The sequence below is a fragment of the Coccomyxa subellipsoidea genome (assembly GCF_000258705.1).
Source record: "Coccomyxa subellipsoidea C-169, whole genome shotgun sequence".
Classification (NCBI taxonomy): domain Eukaryota; kingdom Viridiplantae; phylum Chlorophyta; class Trebouxiophyceae; family Coccomyxaceae; genus Coccomyxa; species Coccomyxa subellipsoidea.
In genome coordinates this window covers 1,489,827-1,507,892 of record NW_005178041.1, presented here as the reverse complement: position 1 = coordinate 1,507,892, position 18,066 = coordinate 1,489,827, and the positions used below count along the sequence as shown (strand labels likewise).

General features: G+C 54.9%; 4 protein-coding genes across 4 annotated transcripts; 2 read left to right on the top strand and 2 right to left on the bottom strand.

The window, feature by feature from the left end:
• Nucleotides 1-26: 26 nt before the first annotated feature.
• On the bottom strand, nucleotides 27-6,539 carry COCSUDRAFT_52357 (phosphofructokinase family protein; the record flags this gene model as incomplete). The annotated part of the gene is made up of 12 exons (XM_005650998.1): nucleotides 27-707; nucleotides 822-941; nucleotides 1,047-1,214; nucleotides 1,375-1,508; nucleotides 1,594-1,753; nucleotides 1,884-2,078; nucleotides 2,219-2,315; nucleotides 2,455-2,669; nucleotides 2,924-2,985; nucleotides 3,096-3,139; nucleotides 3,285-3,339; nucleotides 6,416-6,539. The coding sequence occupies 12 exons, from the start codon at nucleotides 6,537-6,539 to the stop codon at nucleotides 618-620; spliced, it is 1,464 nt and encodes a 487-aa protein (XP_005651055.1). The 3' UTR covers nucleotides 27-617.
• On the top strand, nucleotides 4,143-4,556 carry COCSUDRAFT_83575 (hypothetical protein; the record flags this gene model as incomplete). Its single annotated transcript, XM_005651503.1, has 2 exons — nucleotides 4,143-4,196; nucleotides 4,341-4,556. The coding sequence occupies 2 exons, from the start codon at nucleotides 4,143-4,145 to the stop codon at nucleotides 4,554-4,556; spliced, it is 270 nt and encodes an 89-aa protein (XP_005651560.1).
• A 903-nt stretch (nucleotides 6,540-7,442) lies between the features above and the next one.
• COCSUDRAFT_9815 (DnaJ protein) lies at nucleotides 7,443-7,770 on the bottom strand (the record flags this gene model as incomplete). The annotated part of the gene is made up of 2 exons (XM_005650997.1): nucleotides 7,443-7,568; nucleotides 7,702-7,770. Coding segments are annotated over 2 exons (195 nt in total), but the record flags the coding sequence as incomplete, so codon positions are not given.
• A 1,021-nt stretch (nucleotides 7,771-8,791) lies between these two features.
• On the top strand, nucleotides 8,792-14,110 carry COCSUDRAFT_39590 (hypothetical protein; the record flags this gene model as incomplete). Its single annotated transcript, XM_005650996.1, has 14 exons — nucleotides 8,792-9,214; nucleotides 9,387-9,569; nucleotides 9,746-9,892; nucleotides 10,021-10,128; nucleotides 10,231-10,869; nucleotides 11,066-11,251; nucleotides 11,381-11,560; nucleotides 11,670-11,885; nucleotides 12,025-12,134; nucleotides 12,323-12,506; nucleotides 12,626-12,802; nucleotides 12,915-13,115; nucleotides 13,313-13,525; nucleotides 13,766-14,110. The coding sequence occupies 14 exons, from the start codon at nucleotides 8,792-8,794 to the stop codon at nucleotides 14,108-14,110; spliced, it is 3,312 nt and encodes a 1,103-aa protein (XP_005651053.1).
• Nucleotides 14,111-18,066: the final 3,956 nt, after the last annotated feature.

The window sequence follows — 18,066 nt, the reverse complement described above, 5'->3', positions numbered from 1 at the left end:
CAAACAAAGTACCACCCAGCAGAACAAGGCTCTTACACAGGTGGCGTGAAGATATGGAGAACTTATGTCAGGCTGTTCAGGGCTCATGAGGTCAAGCTTCAAGCTTAAAGTTTAAAGGTAAGCGCATGCCATGGACCCAGTGCACCCTCAATAGCTCGACCAACAGTATTTTCCTTGAAGGCGTCCTGGACTAGTATAGGCCTAGCTGTTAAATGAAGGACCTACATAGAAGCCTACACTGTGCCACTAAGATGTACAGAGACTTCAGCATACGTATAGTATAATTCATGCTGGGGGAGTGACCGATTCACAAGACATCTGACCTCACACCCTTGTGGTGTGACATGAATGGCAGCAGACATGAAAGACATCCTGACATGAACCGAAAAACTAGCGCCCCAAGTAGGGCACCCAACCACTGGTTGGCAACCAGCATCATTCTTCTTCCCAGGACCCAACCAAAAAGCAAGGGGGCACCCAGAGTTTGACAGTGGGTTGCCTTTGTGTTCAATTTGATTTGATTTTTCCGTTCAATTCTGTTTGCACCTGTGACACTTTTGCTGCACTTGCATAGCTAAGCCAAATGACAGTCACGATGCCCAGGAAAGGGGAGCATTTTAAATGTCCTGGCTTTGCCCCTCCTCCACAAAGTTGGGCTGGCCGATGGAGGCCCGTAACCTGTTCCAGGTCTTTCCGCGTGGGTCCACCTGCAGGTGACACAGCACAGATTGGGACTGTGAAGCCAGCATCCGGATGCTCAACTATTGGTCTCGTCATCAGCTCCAAGCAGCAGAAAACCTCAATTGGTGTGAGAGAGTCACCTTTCGAGGAGCCTGGATGACGACAGGGATGGGAAGGTACACGTAGTGGGTGTTGACGAGGCCCACTGTGACCCCTGTGTAGCCAGCAAACGCAGCATGCACTGCATTGTGGGCCAGCACCTGCGCCAAGGCATGCAAGGAATTGGCCATGCTCATCAGAGGAAAAGGTCAGATGCATAGCCTGCAAGAAACCAAGCAGCACGGGGACCATGGAGACAGGCTCACCTTGCAGTAGATGCGATCACTGGAGATAGTGGGAGTGGAGCGGATCATGTAGCTGGGCTCGATGTACTTGATGTCGGCCTCCTTGTGATGGTTCTTGAGCTCCTGCTTCATCCACACGCCCACATCTTGCAGGATGGGATTCCCACTGGCATCCGTCCCCAGCTCCCCCTTTGCCAGAATGTCCTGCAGCACTGCCTTTCTGTCAAAATCGTCCCACAGAGGAACGTTTATTGTGTAGACAGACACTGTACAAGTTTCTGTAGACATCCAGCTGTGCTGCAGAGGTGAATCTTGCATGTGTCAGCTCATAACAAGCAGACTGCCGCACCTGGCCAGCACCCTCAGCAAGGCAAACCACCGCATGGCCCCGGCTCTCGAGCACCTTGTCCAAGTACGCGCAGAGGCCGTTCTGACCATGCAACACAAAGGGCACCTCTGGGATCAGGCATACATCCACAACACCTGCGTGCAGTATCCATCAAGTCAGGTGTTGACAGGCAGCATGCGCATGTCAGATTACAAATGGACTGTAGCAAGTCAGGTATACCTGATGCCATGGATGCTTGCATGGCAATGAAGCCGGACTGCCTGCCCATGAGCTTGACGAGACCGATGCCCTTGTAGGCAGAAGTAGCCTCCACCTTGCCTGCCATCAGCGCACGCTGAGACTCCTCCACCGCAGTGTCAAAGCCAAAGCACTTGTCGATCTGCGCACCACGTGCACCCTTCAGGCTCTTCAGCAGCAGTAACCCTTCCCATGAGCAGCAGGCTTTTAGCATGTAGAACAAAAGGACAGCATGCAACATCATGGACGAGAGCGGCGCCAAGGCTGCACACCAGAAGGATGTCATTGTCGATGGATTTAGGGATGCCGATCACAGAGCAGGTCACGCCGGCCTTCTCGCACTGAGATTGGATGGCCGCGGCGCCTGCATTGCCGCCATTCCCGCCCACCACAAACACCATGTCGATGGCCCACATGTCTATCCGCTTCACAATCTCGCGGATGTCTGCTCCACCTCTTGATGTCCCCTGTTATTCACAGCACAACCATTACGCACAGCTCTTGCTCTCTTAAAATTCTCTTGCTGTAGCTTGCGAATTGAATGTTGAGGAATACACAGACCTCTGCACTAATATTACAAGGCTTGAAGGAAATTTCCCATGCTCACCAGTATGGTGCCGCCCTGGAGCTGGATCCCCTCCACCAGCCTTCTTGTCAGCACAATAGGCTTGTGCCGCCGGTCATAGAAACCTTTGTAGCCATACCTGTCGCAGAATGCACACCACAAGAGTTTGCGATTGTCTGCTAGAGCTTGTCGCGCCGAGGCGCATCACAAGTGCCCTTCACCATCAGGACGGTGCCCAATTTTTACATCCGATCCAACAAATAGGATTTAAGCATCACCTGATGCCCATAATATTGCCCTCTGGGACACCGTAATCTTCGAGCTTGCGCACAAGGCCTTGCACCACATCATTCAGGCCTGGACAGAGTCCGCCGCATGTGACAATGGCGACATTTGTCTCCACTGGGTTGAAATAGATCGTCTCCCTTGCGCCTGCTCTGATCGCCCATGCTGGCAACGGCACACAGACCTGCATTTGCACCGACGTCATGTTCTATCCAGACAGATTGGCGGCTTTGAAGCACCAGAGTTCAAATGGGAATCTTCCTTCATCCAAAAACGAGATGAGGGAATATGCCTGGTCCATATTTTCTTCGCCCTGGTTGAGCGACGAACCAGCACAGGTGGCACCTGCCCCAGGCAGGACACACAATTGTTGGGATAGGCTTAAGAGCGAATATCTTGCCATTGCAAAAGTCCAAGATTCTGTCAGCTAGTGTTATGGTCCAATTGAGGAAACGAAGACACACCTGCAGAGGATCCTGATGCAAACTTCATTGAAGTGAGGGCGACCTTGTCCTGATCAGAGACTGCACCGAAACCGGCAGATCAGACATGTCATCGTATTGAGCATGTGATGATACTGGAATGGATCATGCAAGCGTAGAGAAACAACAGCCAGTCAATGCATGATACGCACCAAATCCACCCCCCAGATTGTTGCTGATCACGTACGGACTCGGCCTGCGCTCACATGAGCCAACATCTTTGCAAATGTGACAGCTTTGAAGGGTAGACAGGGTAGCCAAGCTCCCAGACAAGAGTCATGATTTGAAGTATTGGTGAGCACAGGGAAAACAGATTTAGACAACATATCCTACAGAAATACCTGGGCTCAAGCTTATCGCGCAGTGTAGGGCACTCCAGGACTTCATCACTCGCGTCTGTAAATCAAGACGACTGTTAGCATCGATATGGGGAATACTACCATATACAACATCATGACAATCGGATGCGTGAAGACTCTTGATGAGCCATGTACATTAGCAACTCAGTATATCGTGCACGATGAAAGGTATTTTTGGAGCAGGCAGACCAAGGGCATGGTCACCTGGCGACTCAACGGCGAAGGCCGTGAGAGTCTTATTTTGTTCGCCAGATGCAGCGCGGATGATGCGAATTTTCTTGTTGAAGCGTCGAGGATGAGAATCACATGGCTGGAACACAAATTTGAGACTCCGGTTCTGCCCTAGAACTGAGGGATTCCGCTCTTGTAGCCTAGAGCAGCGGCCTATCGGCGAAGCACACTGCATGCTTTCCAGGCACTCAACAGAGATCTCAAGCACTCATTTTATCAACGCTGTGAAGTCTGAAAGCTGAGTCCATGTGCATGTCATGCAGGAGAAGTCTACGGATCCCGATGCAGCAGCATGTGCGGGTCGCGGTCAAGAGCAATTTTCTCTTGGAGGCAGAAAAGTAAGATATTACGAAAACACAGAGGACACACTATCGTGTAGAACAACGGTGATGATGAGGATCAGCTGTTGAGCAGGAAGATTGAACACAGAAGGATACATTTTACAAGGTATAAAGAGACTTTCCAACTGAGACATCTACCTTTGGTGCCGTGCTGCTCATGTTCTCTCCCTGATACCTTAATTATACTATCATGCAGGTCTCTACGCGAGGTTCTTAAGGTGTAAGAGGTTCTGACTGGAGATAGTGGACTGAAGGAGCATCTGCAGAGATGGCGACTCTACAAGACCGTTTCAATATCAACAGTCAGCTGGAACACTTGCAGGTAATACACACATATCAAACGATATTGAAATAGCCGTGCAATGCCCACTTGCCTGTATGGTTCCTGCAGTCAGTCATGAATGCACTGTTTTGTCAAAGCCTCTGGGAAGCCCTCCTCAATACAGTTTGGTGCTGCTGCCCGCAGGCAAAACACATTGGAACTGGTCATGCAGATTTGAGTCGCTTTGAGTGGGCGGTGAACATCCACCGGGATAGCTATGCCTCGTACATTGGACACCACCCTATTCTTGCCTACTTTGCCATCGCAGAAAATGAATCCATCGGCCGCGTGAAGTACAGCATGACGCAGAAAATGCTTCTGCCGTGTGGCGTACCGCCTGAGAAGGAGGAGGAAGTCTGAGGGTGGGAGGTGCTTCACAGAAAAGCCATTATTATGCATGTATCATGGAGTCGACGATGTAGAGACCCACGAGGATCCTTGTCTGGACAAGGTACTGTCAGCTTGAGCTTGCTCTGCCGAGCTCATAATTCTACTGAGATAAGGTCCCCACAGCTGGCATGCTTCAAGGATTAGCTGGCATCAGTGCTGCTGATAACCCTTAGTCTTGCAAATTCAGATCAGAGCTACTGCACTATTGGCACTGAGGGAACCGACTGCTGGATGAAAACTCACGAGTGCTCTTGTCCTGCTTCTTGGCAAAGCTCCTGTGTAGTTGAAATTCACAAATCTGTATGCACTGTCAAAATCGCTGTAGCCGCAGGCTTCAGATGCCTTCACACGCTCACTGAGCTCTATTGCAGATCAAGGAGGTGTTTCAGGCGCTGCAGCACTGGCTCTGGCAGTTGATCTGCTTGATCCACCCGCTTCCCAAGGACATTTGACTGCCAGGGCTTGCTGGGCAGCCAGGTGGATCCAGTCTCCAGGAAACACAGCGCTTGGAGGAGGTCCTCCAAGTCAAACTCATCTTCATCATCCGCAAAGAACCGGAAGCCCTTCCTGAGCAGGCTCCCTGGCCGCTCCTTGGTCTGGTTGTTCTGCCGCTTGCCTGCACCATGCATGTGACACCAATGGCACACCAATTGTACTCAAATGCACACTGTCATCTGTCAGGGCGCGGTGAGGTATGGTGAAGACAGGAAAATTGCTCTTGCTTGACATGAAGATGAAGCGAGGGCAGGGCAGTGAATGCGAAGATTACCTTTCTTCCAGGTCACCTCGCTTTCTGTTGGGGACGGTCTGACAAGGGTGATCATAAGAGTCTTGACATCCTCTCCTGCTGGGCTGACATCATCCTCAAGGCACCACATGCATTCATCCACATCCACCGCACACCAAGACTGATCCTTCCTGTCATCGCCCCTGCCATTCCACAATATCCCTCACAATAAATGGGCTGCAGCGCATCAATAAGCTGCCAGTTTGTACTCTGCATTATGCTGCAGGCTTACTCCTGCCCAGATATTTAGCTTGTCACCTGGGTTGCCAGTATGTCCGGCTGAGCCTCAGCTCATTCCGCACAGACACTTGCAGGCTGTCGGGAAGGAAACGGACGTCCACATCCTCTGGATATACCCAGAACGGCAGGTCGATTTCCATCAGGACATCGCCCTCAGACTCTGCAAGCACAAAAAACTCCAAGCATGGGATGATTTAGAGACACCTGGGTGCAATCAGTCTACTGAGCAGGTGGACAATAATATCAGAAACACTGCTTACCCGAGATCTGATAGGGAGGTAGCATGCAGCGTGCACCATCAGGATCGCCGCGAAACATGCGCCTCCAGTGCTCTCCAAAGACTTGCTTCCGCAGCACCAAGCCAAGGCATCGGTTGTCTTCTGTTCTGCAGAGTCAAAAGGCAATTGAGGATTTTGTCAGCTCTGCACGACAAGCTGATGGGCAGCAGGTGTTCGCCATGCATCACAGTGACTCCTCTCACCTGAAGGTCTCTATCGGCTGTGATCTGTCAATGCAGTAATCAAATGCCCGATGTATGACTGGGGGAGAGTTTTGGGGCTGCAACCGGAACCCTGTCTCTGTGCACTCAATGTCCAGTTCCATGTCCTCATATCCTGCACAAGAAGTAGGTGTAGTGATCCTGATTCTTATATTAGGTACGACTTTGACACGGCTGATGTTGTCAGAAACAGGCTTGGCTCTGAAATGTTTGCTGAACAGGTCAATATTTGCACAATGAAGGTTTGGGTCATGCGATGCGAAAAGGGAGAAGCATGTGTTGGAAGCAAAGACAAAACCATACCTGTGGGCACTAGTACAGCAATGATGACCTTCTCGTCGCTCTGTGCCCACATATAGAAGCGTGCAAGTGCTAGGTCATAGCAGACCTGCAAACACAGCAACAGTCCTGGACAATAGGCCGCCATTATTTGAGTCCAAGAGCTGCAGTGCCTCTGAATGCACCTGCTATCCTCACCAGGCTGTTGTCTCGCTTCAACATCGCATAGGCAGCCGATTTGAATGCACGTATTGTGATGAGCTCCTGTTTGGTCCTTGAGTTTGGATCCTGCAGCATGAGCCTGCACCACATAGCAAGTCACGCACCCGCTTCAGTCTTTGACACCACCGATCTGCATGCTGAGCAACAGAAGCTTTTGGCCAAGAGCACCTCTTGGCATCGTCTATTCTCTTCTGTTCGAGCTCCCGCTTCGCTAGGCGTGTGCGCATATGATCTGAGTTTATGAGAGGCCAGTGTAGCGGAAATGTGTCCTGCAGCATTGTCCAGGTGTTATGCAACAGGTGGGCAGTGTAAATAATTTTAAAGTACGCATAGAAGAATATTTGCGTTTTTGACACAGAGGCATCGACTAGTAATTGCTGTGTTTGGAGGTTTGAGCGCACTCACACCTTCCAATGGCGTTTGAGTGTGCAAAAATCGCAGATCTTCATCGCACAAGTCCAGCATTCTTTTGTCGAGGGCCGACCGCAGACTTCACAGATCACAACCAATTGTGTCTGTGCCTCACAGTGCAATCCCAAGCCATCAAATTCGTCGAGCAGCACATCCTCGCCTCCCTTTGCCTTCAAAACCAATAGGATTCAGGCAGACACCCAAGTGTAGAAGGCAGGATCCTCATACGAAAGATGATGTGGGCAAACTTCACCCCTGGAATGATTAACGGACACATCGTAGATTGATGAGATGTAATGCGTGCAAATGCGAAAGTATGTGCCACAATTAACGGGTTGCCTTGGTGTAACGCCCAATGCGAGGGATCTATCACCTTACGAGTGACCCCAGGAACGTAACGATACTGCAGCTCTTTCGCCCATTCATCGTACACAGCACGTTTTCTGGGGTCAGACAATGTTTCAAAGGCAGCCTGGACCTTCGCAAACCTCTCCGCACTCCCGCCTTTGTCAGGATGATGTATTCTCGCACACTCTCTGTAGGCCTGCAGAACATGGTGTAGTGTTGCAGAGGGAATGGATCAATATTTCACGATGTTTGTAATGTACTTGAGATCACCACGATTGGCATTGGTAGCTCCTGTACCGCAGTGACTCATACCCAACCCAGATCCTCACCTTTTTAATGTCATCTGAGGTTGCGCTCTTATCGAGCTGCAGAATGCTGTACAACGCAAGTCCATCTAGATCTTCCACCTGCGTTCATCAAATAGCATCATATAAAATGGATCTGGGTGCTTGCGCACTCGGTGTCGACGCGACACCCAAGAGAGCATTTCTCACCGAAGACCAGGGATCGCCGGTTGGAATCCTCATGACTGCTTTCCTGAACGCTAATGTCAGGCTGAAGAGCAAACTCGAGGACCATCCTCTCTCTCAAGCTGAGTTACAGTGCTCGTGCAGGCATTCATTTTTACGGACCTCTGCGCTCGATACGGGTGCATTTTCCAAACCTCGTCTTTGAAAATTTTTTGCGGTGAAAAGCTAATTAAAGCACTACTGATGGGACCTTAGCATATGTATCGATACAATACTAATGTCCTGGAGCTGAAGGCGATCTGGAAGGGTTCTTCTAATGTGTAGGAGTATGCAGTGTCAAATCCAAACTAAGTAGACTTCGTTGCCATGGATGCCAAGGCGTCAGCTGCTGAGGCAGGCAGACGCAAGGTACACATTGGAAAATCCTTTAACAAGAATTCTGGTTACAAACAAGAATGTTATTGCACAGCTAAGCCGCGATGTCAAAAGTAAAAGGGTCTGATCAGGACTTTTTTCTTGATATCCTTCGCGTTCCTTGAATATGTATGCTACTCTTTACAGACGACAAGTTTGAATCCCGCCAGACAGCTTCATTAAGGGTCTTCACAATGCCATGCAGCTTGAGGAGTTCAAGAAGAAGAAAGCAGCAGCTCAAGCTTCAAAGAGAGCAACACCACTGACAACGCCGCAAATCACGCCAGTGCCCACCCCCTTAAAAGCACCCGAGCCTGCTTCGAGGAGTAGGACTCCTGCGGCGCCTGCCAGCAGACCTCCACAGGACAGCTCCCAAGCTGCTCCAAGCAGCAGCACCCGGGAGCCTGTGTCAGGGAACGGGCACATACAGGGAACTCAACCTTCAACAGCCCAACAGCCTCCAGCTCCGAAGCCGGCAACCCCATCACATGACAAAGTGCCGGCCCCTTCTCCAAAGGAGAGTGTGCATGCATCAATGGCTCTGCCTGAGCAGTCCAATAATGCCGCCTCGATGGTCATAGGAAGCAAGCAGGCTGCAGCGCCGCTGGTCGCGGGCTATGAGAACGGCACTGTGCAAGGGAATCATGCTTCTGGACACGGGGATGCAGCTGCCGCGCAGCAAATTGCAGACCTCAAGGCAGAGTTGGCCTCTGAGCGGCAGAGGCATGCAACCGAGCTTCAACACCTCAGGGAGGCCTTGCATGAGAGGGATGCTGCTCTCAGCAGCCACACGGACAAGGCCGGCAGAACCGCCGAGCAACTGCAGGCTGTGCTGCAAGCGCGCGAGGACGAGATAGGGCAGCTGCATGCTCAGTTGAAAGACCTGCAGTCCTCAGCCGACCAGCAAGCGGCCGCAGCCTCGGAGTGGCAGAGCAGCAAGTCCCGCCTTGAGGAACAGGTGTGCTCCCCACAACATACCTAACAACTGTATCTCATCATGTTCTAGCTGTCAATACTCTGACGCAACTCACAGATCTTGTCCCCCATTGTGGCCTGCCACCAAGCTGACATAAAAATAGTCATAAAGTCGCCCAACTGAGCGCGTGACGATGTGCTGGTTGCTGGTGCAGGTGCAGCACTTGGCGCAGCAGGTGGCGGATCTGCAGGACGATGCGGACAGCCGCGCGGATGCGCACAACGAGCGGATAGCGGCGCTGCAGGCGACCATAGAGCGGCTGAGCGGTGAAGCGGAGCGCGAGGGTGACGAACGTGCGCGCGAGCTGGAGGCCACCATCCAGGTCCTGGAGGAGCAGGTGAGCTGGTGGCAGTGCCAACCTTGATGCATCACTTCTCAAGCTCCTGCTTGGTTGGAGTACAAAGGTCATGTTGTTGAGCTGTCTCTGCGCTGTAAATACGCATGATGCTGCCGGGCCGGATTGATGTCTGCTAGACTTCCTTTGGGCATTAAATGTGGTCTGGGATGGTCCAGGTGGCTGAGTTGGATGCAGCCAACCTGCAGCTGGAGGACGCCAACACCCGCCTGGAGGCCCTGGCATCAGCGGCTGATGAGGAGAAGGCAGCGCTCCTGCAGCAGCTTGAGATTTTGCAACGTGATCATGAAGCCTTGAAATGCCAGGTAGAACCCAATCGACTCATCTGACAACGTCCTTTTCTGGTGCTCCATGATAAATTTGGTTCTGTACCCAACACAGGCATGTATGCGTAGTTACCTGCTCCTCTGAGATCTCGCCTTGTCATGTTCAGGTGGCAGCTGCACAGGACTCACAACAGACGGCGGACAAGCTGGCAGCAGACATTCTGGCAAAGGAGGGCGAGGTGGATCAGCTCAATAAGCTCAACAATAGTCTCAAGGTAGGGGCATGCCATGTGCTCCTGACACTCTCTTAGCACCTCCTGCTGCATCATCCAGTAGTCTTCTACCGCTCAATATTAACAAGTTTACACTCGTGATAGGCGTCGGTGGTGGAAGCCGGTGAGCAGCGCGACGAGGCGCTGCAGCAGGCGGAGCAGCAGCGCGCGCAGCTGGGCGTGGTGTTGGAGTCGCAGGCGCGATTGGCGCAGCAGGTGGACGCCCTCACCCAGGAGCTGCAGCAGGCGCGCGACGACGCACAATCGCGCGGCAGCAGCGCCGAGCAGCTGGCGGCAGCGCAGGCGCAGGCACAGTCACTGCAGGGCAAGCTGGAGCAGGCGCGCACCGACAGAGAGGGGCTGGCCCGGCAGCTGGAGGAAGCCCAGGAGACGCTGTACGAGCAGGTCGCGGAATTGAAGGAGCACAACTACGTCCTCGGCGAGCGGTTGGAGGCAGCGCAAGTGGCCGCGGCCGCCTCGGGTGGCCTGCAGGGCCAGCTGAGCGAGCTGGAGGCCCGCCTGGCGGAGAGGGACACCCAGATCGCTGCGGCCAATGCGCGCATTGCTGAGCTGGCGGCGGCTGCCGAGCGGGCCGAGGCGGCTGGCGCGGCGCTGGCCGCCAAGGAGGAGGAGCTGAGGAGCATGCAGCAGCGCGTTGCAGAGCTTGAGGCGCAGGTGGCGGCCCCCGCCGACCGCGAAGCGCACGAGCAGGAGCTCAGGGCCGTGCAGACCCGCATCGAGGAGGTGTGCATTTCATCACGATCCTCCACACGGAGCTCTGTATAGTGGCTGATGGAATTGACCACCAATCAGTAGCAAGGCGCTTTGCGTACTGATCCCTAAATCCTCTCTTGGAACTCTGAGTTGACTAGTCCAACGTGCGTCAGGCATTGCTTTGCTCCTGAGGGCTGCAAAGGAGCATTCAGGTGTTCGCGTGCAGATTGAGAGGAGCGCGGCGGCGCGCGAGGCGCAGGCGGCAGCTGAGATTGAGGAGCTGCGGCGGCAGCTGGAGGGCGCTGGCCATGAGCTGGACGAGTGGCGGGGGCAGGTGGCCGCCGCCGCCGAGCAGGCACAGCAGCTGCAGAGCCAGCTGCAGGAGCGCACAGAGCGCCTCACAGGCGCAGAGGTGAGTTGACATGCTTCCTTTTGATGAGTGATCAAGAACTCCTTGACTTACCGGGTGACAAATCTTGCTAAATATAAGTGTTCTGGATGATGCTTGTAACAGAGGTTCTGAAAATGTGGATGTGCGTAGGCGGCGCTGGCACAACGGGGCGAAGAGCTTGGGGCCCTGCGGGAGCAGCTGGCGAGTGGAGCCAGCACGTCGGACGCGCTCAAGGCGGCCACAGACAGGGCAGAGCAGATGGCACAGCAGCTGCAGGCGCTGGAGACCAAGATTCGAGAGCAGTCATCCAGGGCTGCAGAAGTCGTCAAGGTGAGATCCTGCCGTGCAACAGGAAGGAGCTGTGGGATGGTCTTTGCAGATGCAGCTGAGATCTGGCCAAATGCTGTTAATTATGACATATGATAATGGATCTTGCCAGGAGCTGAGTGCAGGAGATGCGTCAGCTGAGAATTTTACTCGGGTGCAGGAGAAGGACAGCTACCTGAAGGAACTCGAGGAGCTGGTGCCGCAGTTTGAGTCGGTGATGGCCGAAAAGGAACGCTTCTCAGGGAGAACCTCTGCGCTGGAGGTGGATCTCAAGGACGTCCGCTCGCAGCAGCAGCAGCTGCAGGCATCCCTGCGGCGCGCTCAGGAGGTGCGGCGCTGCTGTTCTTAGGACATGGAGAAGCATGCGATTCATAACTTTTGCAGCCTTCGCCTTCTCGCTATCCCCATTCCTTGATATAACTGGGGAAGATTAGGATGGAGATTTTGAAGGCGATTGTGGTGGGCAGGATGCGGCCCGGTTGGCAGCCTCGGAGGAAGGCGCCAGGGAAGCTGCGGGGGAGCTGCGCAGGGAGCTGCAGACGCTGCAGGACCGCCTCCTCCGCGCCCAGCAGCAGCGGTGAGGCGATCCCTTGTAGATTTGGGCCTGAATGGACAATCCACTATTCTAGGTGTTTCTTGTACTGCCTCGACCCATGCTCCTAACACAGAGCCAGGAGGACTGTGCACCAGATGTGTGCCTGCGTACACTTTCAAGCCTTGTATGCTCTCTTGATGATTTGAAGTGTGTGGGATGTGGCTATGCAGGGACGAGGCCGTGAAGCAGGTGGACGCCATCACCGCTCGGGCCAGTCAGGCGGAGGCCGCAGTCAGCAGGCTGCAGGCGCAGGAAGGCAAGCAGGCCGACGTGTCTGCACAGCTCTCCGTTCTGCTGCAGCAGAACAAGGAGCTCACTGCACAGCTGCATGCTGTCACGGAGCAGACCTCACAGGTACGTTATCATTGTGGCACACTGCCCTCCAAGGCACTTGAATGGAGCTGAGCAACGTGCTACATCGAGTAATGCCCTGTTTCTGACGAGTAAGGGAAATCTGCGATTATCTGCCACAGGCGACACAGCAGCTTGATGAGCAGAAGAGCATCGCAGAGGGCATGGCCTCAGAGCTGCAGAGCGGGCGGCAGCAGCTGGCAGCACTCCGCGCAGAGAATGGAGCCCTGAAGCAGCAGAAGACCCAGTCCGGCCAGAAGGACAAGAAGGTCACCGAGGAGAAACTGGCTGCTGCTGAGGTGCCCCTCATGTCCTCACTGACCTCTCACAATGTGACAGCCAGCCACATTGTTTGGCGCATCCTTGCTTCCTTAATCTGCCTATCAATGCCTTATGTGGTGTGTGGCAAAGGCTGGCACGGTGCTGAGGGTCTTTGCTTGTGGCGTGCACCAGGCAACAGCAAAGGCGGCCGAGGATGAGGTGGCTGCTGTGAGGAAGGCAATGCAGGAGGAGCAGGAGCAGCTGCGCGCGCAAGTGGAGGAGTCCAGCACTGTGGTGGGCCAGTGGAGCGAAGCCTACCAGAGCTTGCAGGCTCAGTACGAAGCTGCTCAGGTGGGTGAAGCAGGCCCTTTCCTAGAGCGTACTCTTATTGGGCCAGTTCCTGGCAAGAATGGGTTCCATTCAATCGGTGCAAAATTCCCGGAGTTCAGCACATGAGTCTCCACCAGACTTCTTTTATTCATCGATGGAGTACACTTGCCATAAGCGTGCCTGTCCCTGAGCTTGCCTGTGGCACCGAATGCATGCAGGCGGCGTACACAGAGCTGCAACAGCGCTGTAGCTCTCTGACGAGCGAGGTGGAGAGGATGCGCGAGTCTGCATCGCGCTCACCCGGCATGTCCAATGGGCCGCGCTCGGTGGAGGGCGCAGCGGGAGGGGACGCCTCAGCGCGCCTGCGCCAGATGCACGACCAGCTCGCCCAGCAGGAGGTGCAGCTGACCAGCACCCGCGCTGAGAATCAGGTGAGGAGCAGCCCCTGATCTCTGCTTATATCTTGCCACGCTCATGGGTCCAGCGCTGGCTCATGCCCACAGAGTTCCCAACTGAAGCCGACAAATCAAGCCTGCCACGAGCTGGAAGGGATGTCTGACTCCGTTTGCCATCAAATTGCATGTCACTTGAGGTATGGCTTCGGCATAGGAGACATATCTTAGATGAGGTGCTTCCAGGAAGTACAAATCAAATCTGAATTCCGGACGCAGGCGCTGCGGAACGAGGTGGAGGCTCAGCGCAAGCGCGCGGCGGACGTTGAGGAGATGGCGGCGGCGGTGCGGCGGGACTCGTTGTCGCACGGCGCGGCCGCCAACAAGAAGGACGAGGACGCCTACGATGTGGAGGCCGGGGGGCCCTCCGCAGGGAATGCCGCCACAGCCAAGCCCATCGCCGGCCTCGTGCGCAAGGCGCCGCCGCCCTTCAACCACCTGGTGATAGTCAACGCCGCTCGCCGCGTGGACCGCGCCGTGGCCGCCCTGGACAAGCGGCCCGGCGCGCGCGCGGGTCTGATGCTGTACATCCTCCTTCTGCACTTCTACGTGCTGCTCTGGTGACGCGCGTGATGCGGCTGGCCGGCTTGTTGCAACACAATTGTGTCGGCGTGAAGGGGGATCTGAGTATGTGGAGTTGTGAAACAGGTTTCCGGAAATCCAGCTTTGGTTTTGAGACATACATCAACTTAGAATGGGTTTTGATGTGGTTCTTGCTGTTGCATTGTTTGGAGTTGCAGACATAGTTCCTCAGATCTGTTTTCGTCAGGCATTCCGTGTGAGGCATGTGTTGAGACAGGCTCAGCAGTATAAATACAGTAATGCCATAATCTGTGATAACACCCTTGGTCATTCTGAGGTGCAAATCATTCAGAAAGCCTTTTCATGTACAAATGCTGCCAAGAAACAATCTTTGCATATGCTTGCATTCAATTCACTGCTCATGATTCCACGAAACATATTGCACTAGTACGAAAAGTTTGCACTCCATCCGAGTGATGTTTTCTAGAAATCTGCGTCAGACCCTCACTGGTCACAACTCATTGTGCAGGCTGCCTGCCACTTCTGGCTCCTGCCCAGCCTCTAGCAACTCAGTGTCAGGCTCCTCCTCGGCACCTGACCCCTCTGCCTTGCCGCCTGGCGCATCCTGAGGCGCCGGCTGCCCCACAGCCACTGTGTCCTTGTCAGCATCCACCGATGCGTCTTCATCAGATCCTGCAGCGGCGTCTGCGCTGCTGTCCCCCTGCTGTGCTGCCTGGTGGCCCTCCCTGCTGAGCCTGTGGAAGAGCGCGCCCGCGTCCAGCCCATCCCTGCTCTCAATCACCGGCTCTTCCATCCCAGCCGCACCCCTTTGGTGCCTGTCAGCGCCCACGCGCCTCACAACCTCCTCTTCTTCTTTTTCAGCGCCCGCTCCCTCCTCCGACAGTTCCCCTCCGCTTCCTGCAGTCGACTCGGCAGCGCCGTCGGCTTCCCCTGCGGCTGCCTCGCCATCCTCCTTGCTGCTGTTTGCTGCCGTGACAGCAGGCTCGCCTGGCAGGTCCTCACTCAGCAAAGGCGGCTCCTCCACTTCAGCGCTGATGGCCGCCGTCACAGTGTCGAAGCCGGGTGTGGCAGACACAAGGTCATCCAATTGTGATCGCTCCTCCTCTGAGGCTTCCTCCGGATCTGACTCCTCTGGCGAGCTGGGCTGCTCATCAGCAGACTCTGGTCCTTCCACATCCCCGGACGGTGTGCTCGCCTCCTCGGCAAAGTGGGGTGCTGCATGCCTGTGAGCAATCTCCGCCTCCTCTGCCTCCCCACCAAGAATGTCCTGCGGCAGGCCCTCCAAGCTCGCCTCGACTGCAGGCTTCTCATCCTCGCCTGCTGCAGCCGTGCCATCCTCCTGCGCTGTGGCCGCTTCGGGTTCTAGATCTACTTCCAGCTCAGCATCAGCCTCAAATGCAGTGTCAGCTGCCACCTCATCTCCCAGAGCGGCCGCTTCAGGCTGTGGCACTTCAGCTGCCTGGTCTGGGAGCTGCTCCACAGCAGCCTCATCCAGGTCTGTGGCTGTCAGATTGCCTTCGGCCACCACTGACTCGTTGGCAGACAGAGGTGCCTGCAGTCCTTCGCCAGGGACCAGCTCTTCTTTGGTGGCAGTAAACTTCCCGGCGCCCTCTTCCACATTTCCGCCATCCAGATCCTGAGGCTCAGCAGACGCCTCTACAGGCGCGCTGTCGGCTGGCCCTGATGCATTGGCAGGCACTGCCTCGCTGTCCAGCGACTTGTTGACGGGCGCGGCGGCCACCGGCTCAGCCTGGGCTGCAGCTGCGGCAGCGCTCCTGTTCTGAGGAGCCACAATGCCCATCATGCCGTCGAACGCGCCGCCGTGCTGCGGGTGCGCGGCCGCCGCCGCTTGGGCCGGCTGCGCCGCGGCCGCGCTGAACTGCTCGGAGTATCGCGCTGCTGCGGGGTCCACAAAGCCCGGATCACTAGGGTCCGGCCATTGCTCCGCAGTGCCACCTTCTCGGTACCCCGCATCACCCATTCCGCCAAGCTCCCTTTCAGTGCCGCCTGTGCCCCCCGTGCGGCCGGCATCCTCCGCCGCATGCCGCTGGCCGGAGGCGTCGGCCCACCGCTGCCACTGCTGCATCCTGGGGTCGTCATCCTGCAGCCCGCCGGCGTCTGGCACTACGGCCGGGCTGGGGGCAGGCGACCAGAGGCTGCCAAGGCCGGAAGTCAGATTGGCCAGGCCGAAGGCAGGCATGGCAGGGACGAGCGCGCCAAAATTGGGCACGAACGCTGCCGGCACGAAGTAGGCGAGGCGCTTGTAGATGATGAAGGCGACAACGGCGGCGAAGAGCGCGGCGCCGCCCCAGAGGGTGAGGCGGTCCCAGAGCGAGGCGCGGCGCATGGTGCCCAGCAGCTTGTGCGACTGCTTGATGCGGCCGCGCTGCTGCCCGTACTCTTCCGCCGTCCCCTTCAGCGTCGCGCTCGACACCTCCAGTGCCGCCAGCGTCGCGCTTGTGTGGTCCAGCTCCTGTCATCCCACATCAGATGGCTATGTCCAGATTTGCTCTTCAAGCTGAACTCATTTGAGAGGTATATAGCAGAGATCACAGCAAGGATCCCTTTGGACCATGATGAGAGGACGAATGTTGGGGGTTGGGAGTGTGGGGCACCTCTGCCATGAGCTGCCTGGTGTGCTGCAGGCTGGCAGTGGTGTCGGTGGCGCTGTTGGCCAGGTCGGCCTGCGTCTTCAGCTGCTGCGCGCGCTGCAGCGGGTTGGCGCTGCCCAGCAGTGCTTTGCGATCCTCCACGGCCGCACGAGCCACCCTCCTTTGTACCTATGACGAGGCCAGGCATCACTTGTCAGGTCACAAAGCCCGTCACCACAGTGTGCATCATGAGTATACCAGCAGTTGGGGCCAAAGATGGAAATTTCCCAGGATTTCTCACCTCCAGGCTCGCTTCTCTGAAGTCCTTCTGGAGGTCCTGGTATTGCCGCTTGTGTCTGTTGACCACAGCCACAACTGCCTCCCCTTCCTCCACCCTGCAGCATATTTAACTGATTTCAAGACATTGGATGCACCCACCACTGCTTCCCAGGGAAGATGACAGACATGAAAGTCTAGAGCAAGATGCTGATGGTCTGTTATATGCACTGTCTCAGGCATGCTACTAGAGTCTGATATGAGCACAGTTAAAGTTGAAAGCTGCAATAATTAATGTGACGATGCGAGCATTTTTATGTCATTGCATCAAAAAATGAAAACATACGTTTCTTGCTCATCAGCAAGCAGCTCCAAGTCGCGCATCCTCGCTCTCAGCTGGGTCATGTTCGCCTGTATTTTGGCCTGGAGACTCCTCGGATTCTCAGCATCAGGAGCATTGGATCCAACATCCAAGATTTCCTGCTTGATGGTATCGTGGAGCTTGCAGATGCAGAGGTCCAACTCTGCTTCCTCCCTGTTCAGCATTGTTTGAGCCATGATGACCCTCAGCTGCTACCTAATGCATTGTTCGTGCGAACATTCGCTTCAAAAGGGTCCGAAGCTGTCATAATGTGAATTGTTGGCATCGCTTGGAGCCCATGGCGGTCCAGGAGCTGCCCAAATTGGGCAGATTCTGACAGATTCAGAAAGAAACCATCATGATTCCTTTCTGAGAGCTTTTGAAGGTGCAAACCGGTCATTAGGATAGATACATAATGTTGATGGAGTTCAGAGCATGCAAAACAGCAGACAGCATATGAATTTCAAGGTCTGTTAATAGTACCTTTATATATTAGGTATTCTCAATGACCCACTGGGCAGCTGGCCAGCGAGCTGCAGCACTCACAAACAATCTTGATCAAGATCGTGATCATCCAGAGATAAGATTGAATTAATGTTCTGATGAAGATTGCAAATAGGATCAGACATTGATACTTTCAACTAAGGCACACGTGTACACTCAACCAAAATTTGACAAGCCAGGCCAGCTAGCTGGTATACCGTACGTACGGCTCGCTCCAGCGCATTGTCCAAATTAAAGGTTTTCCA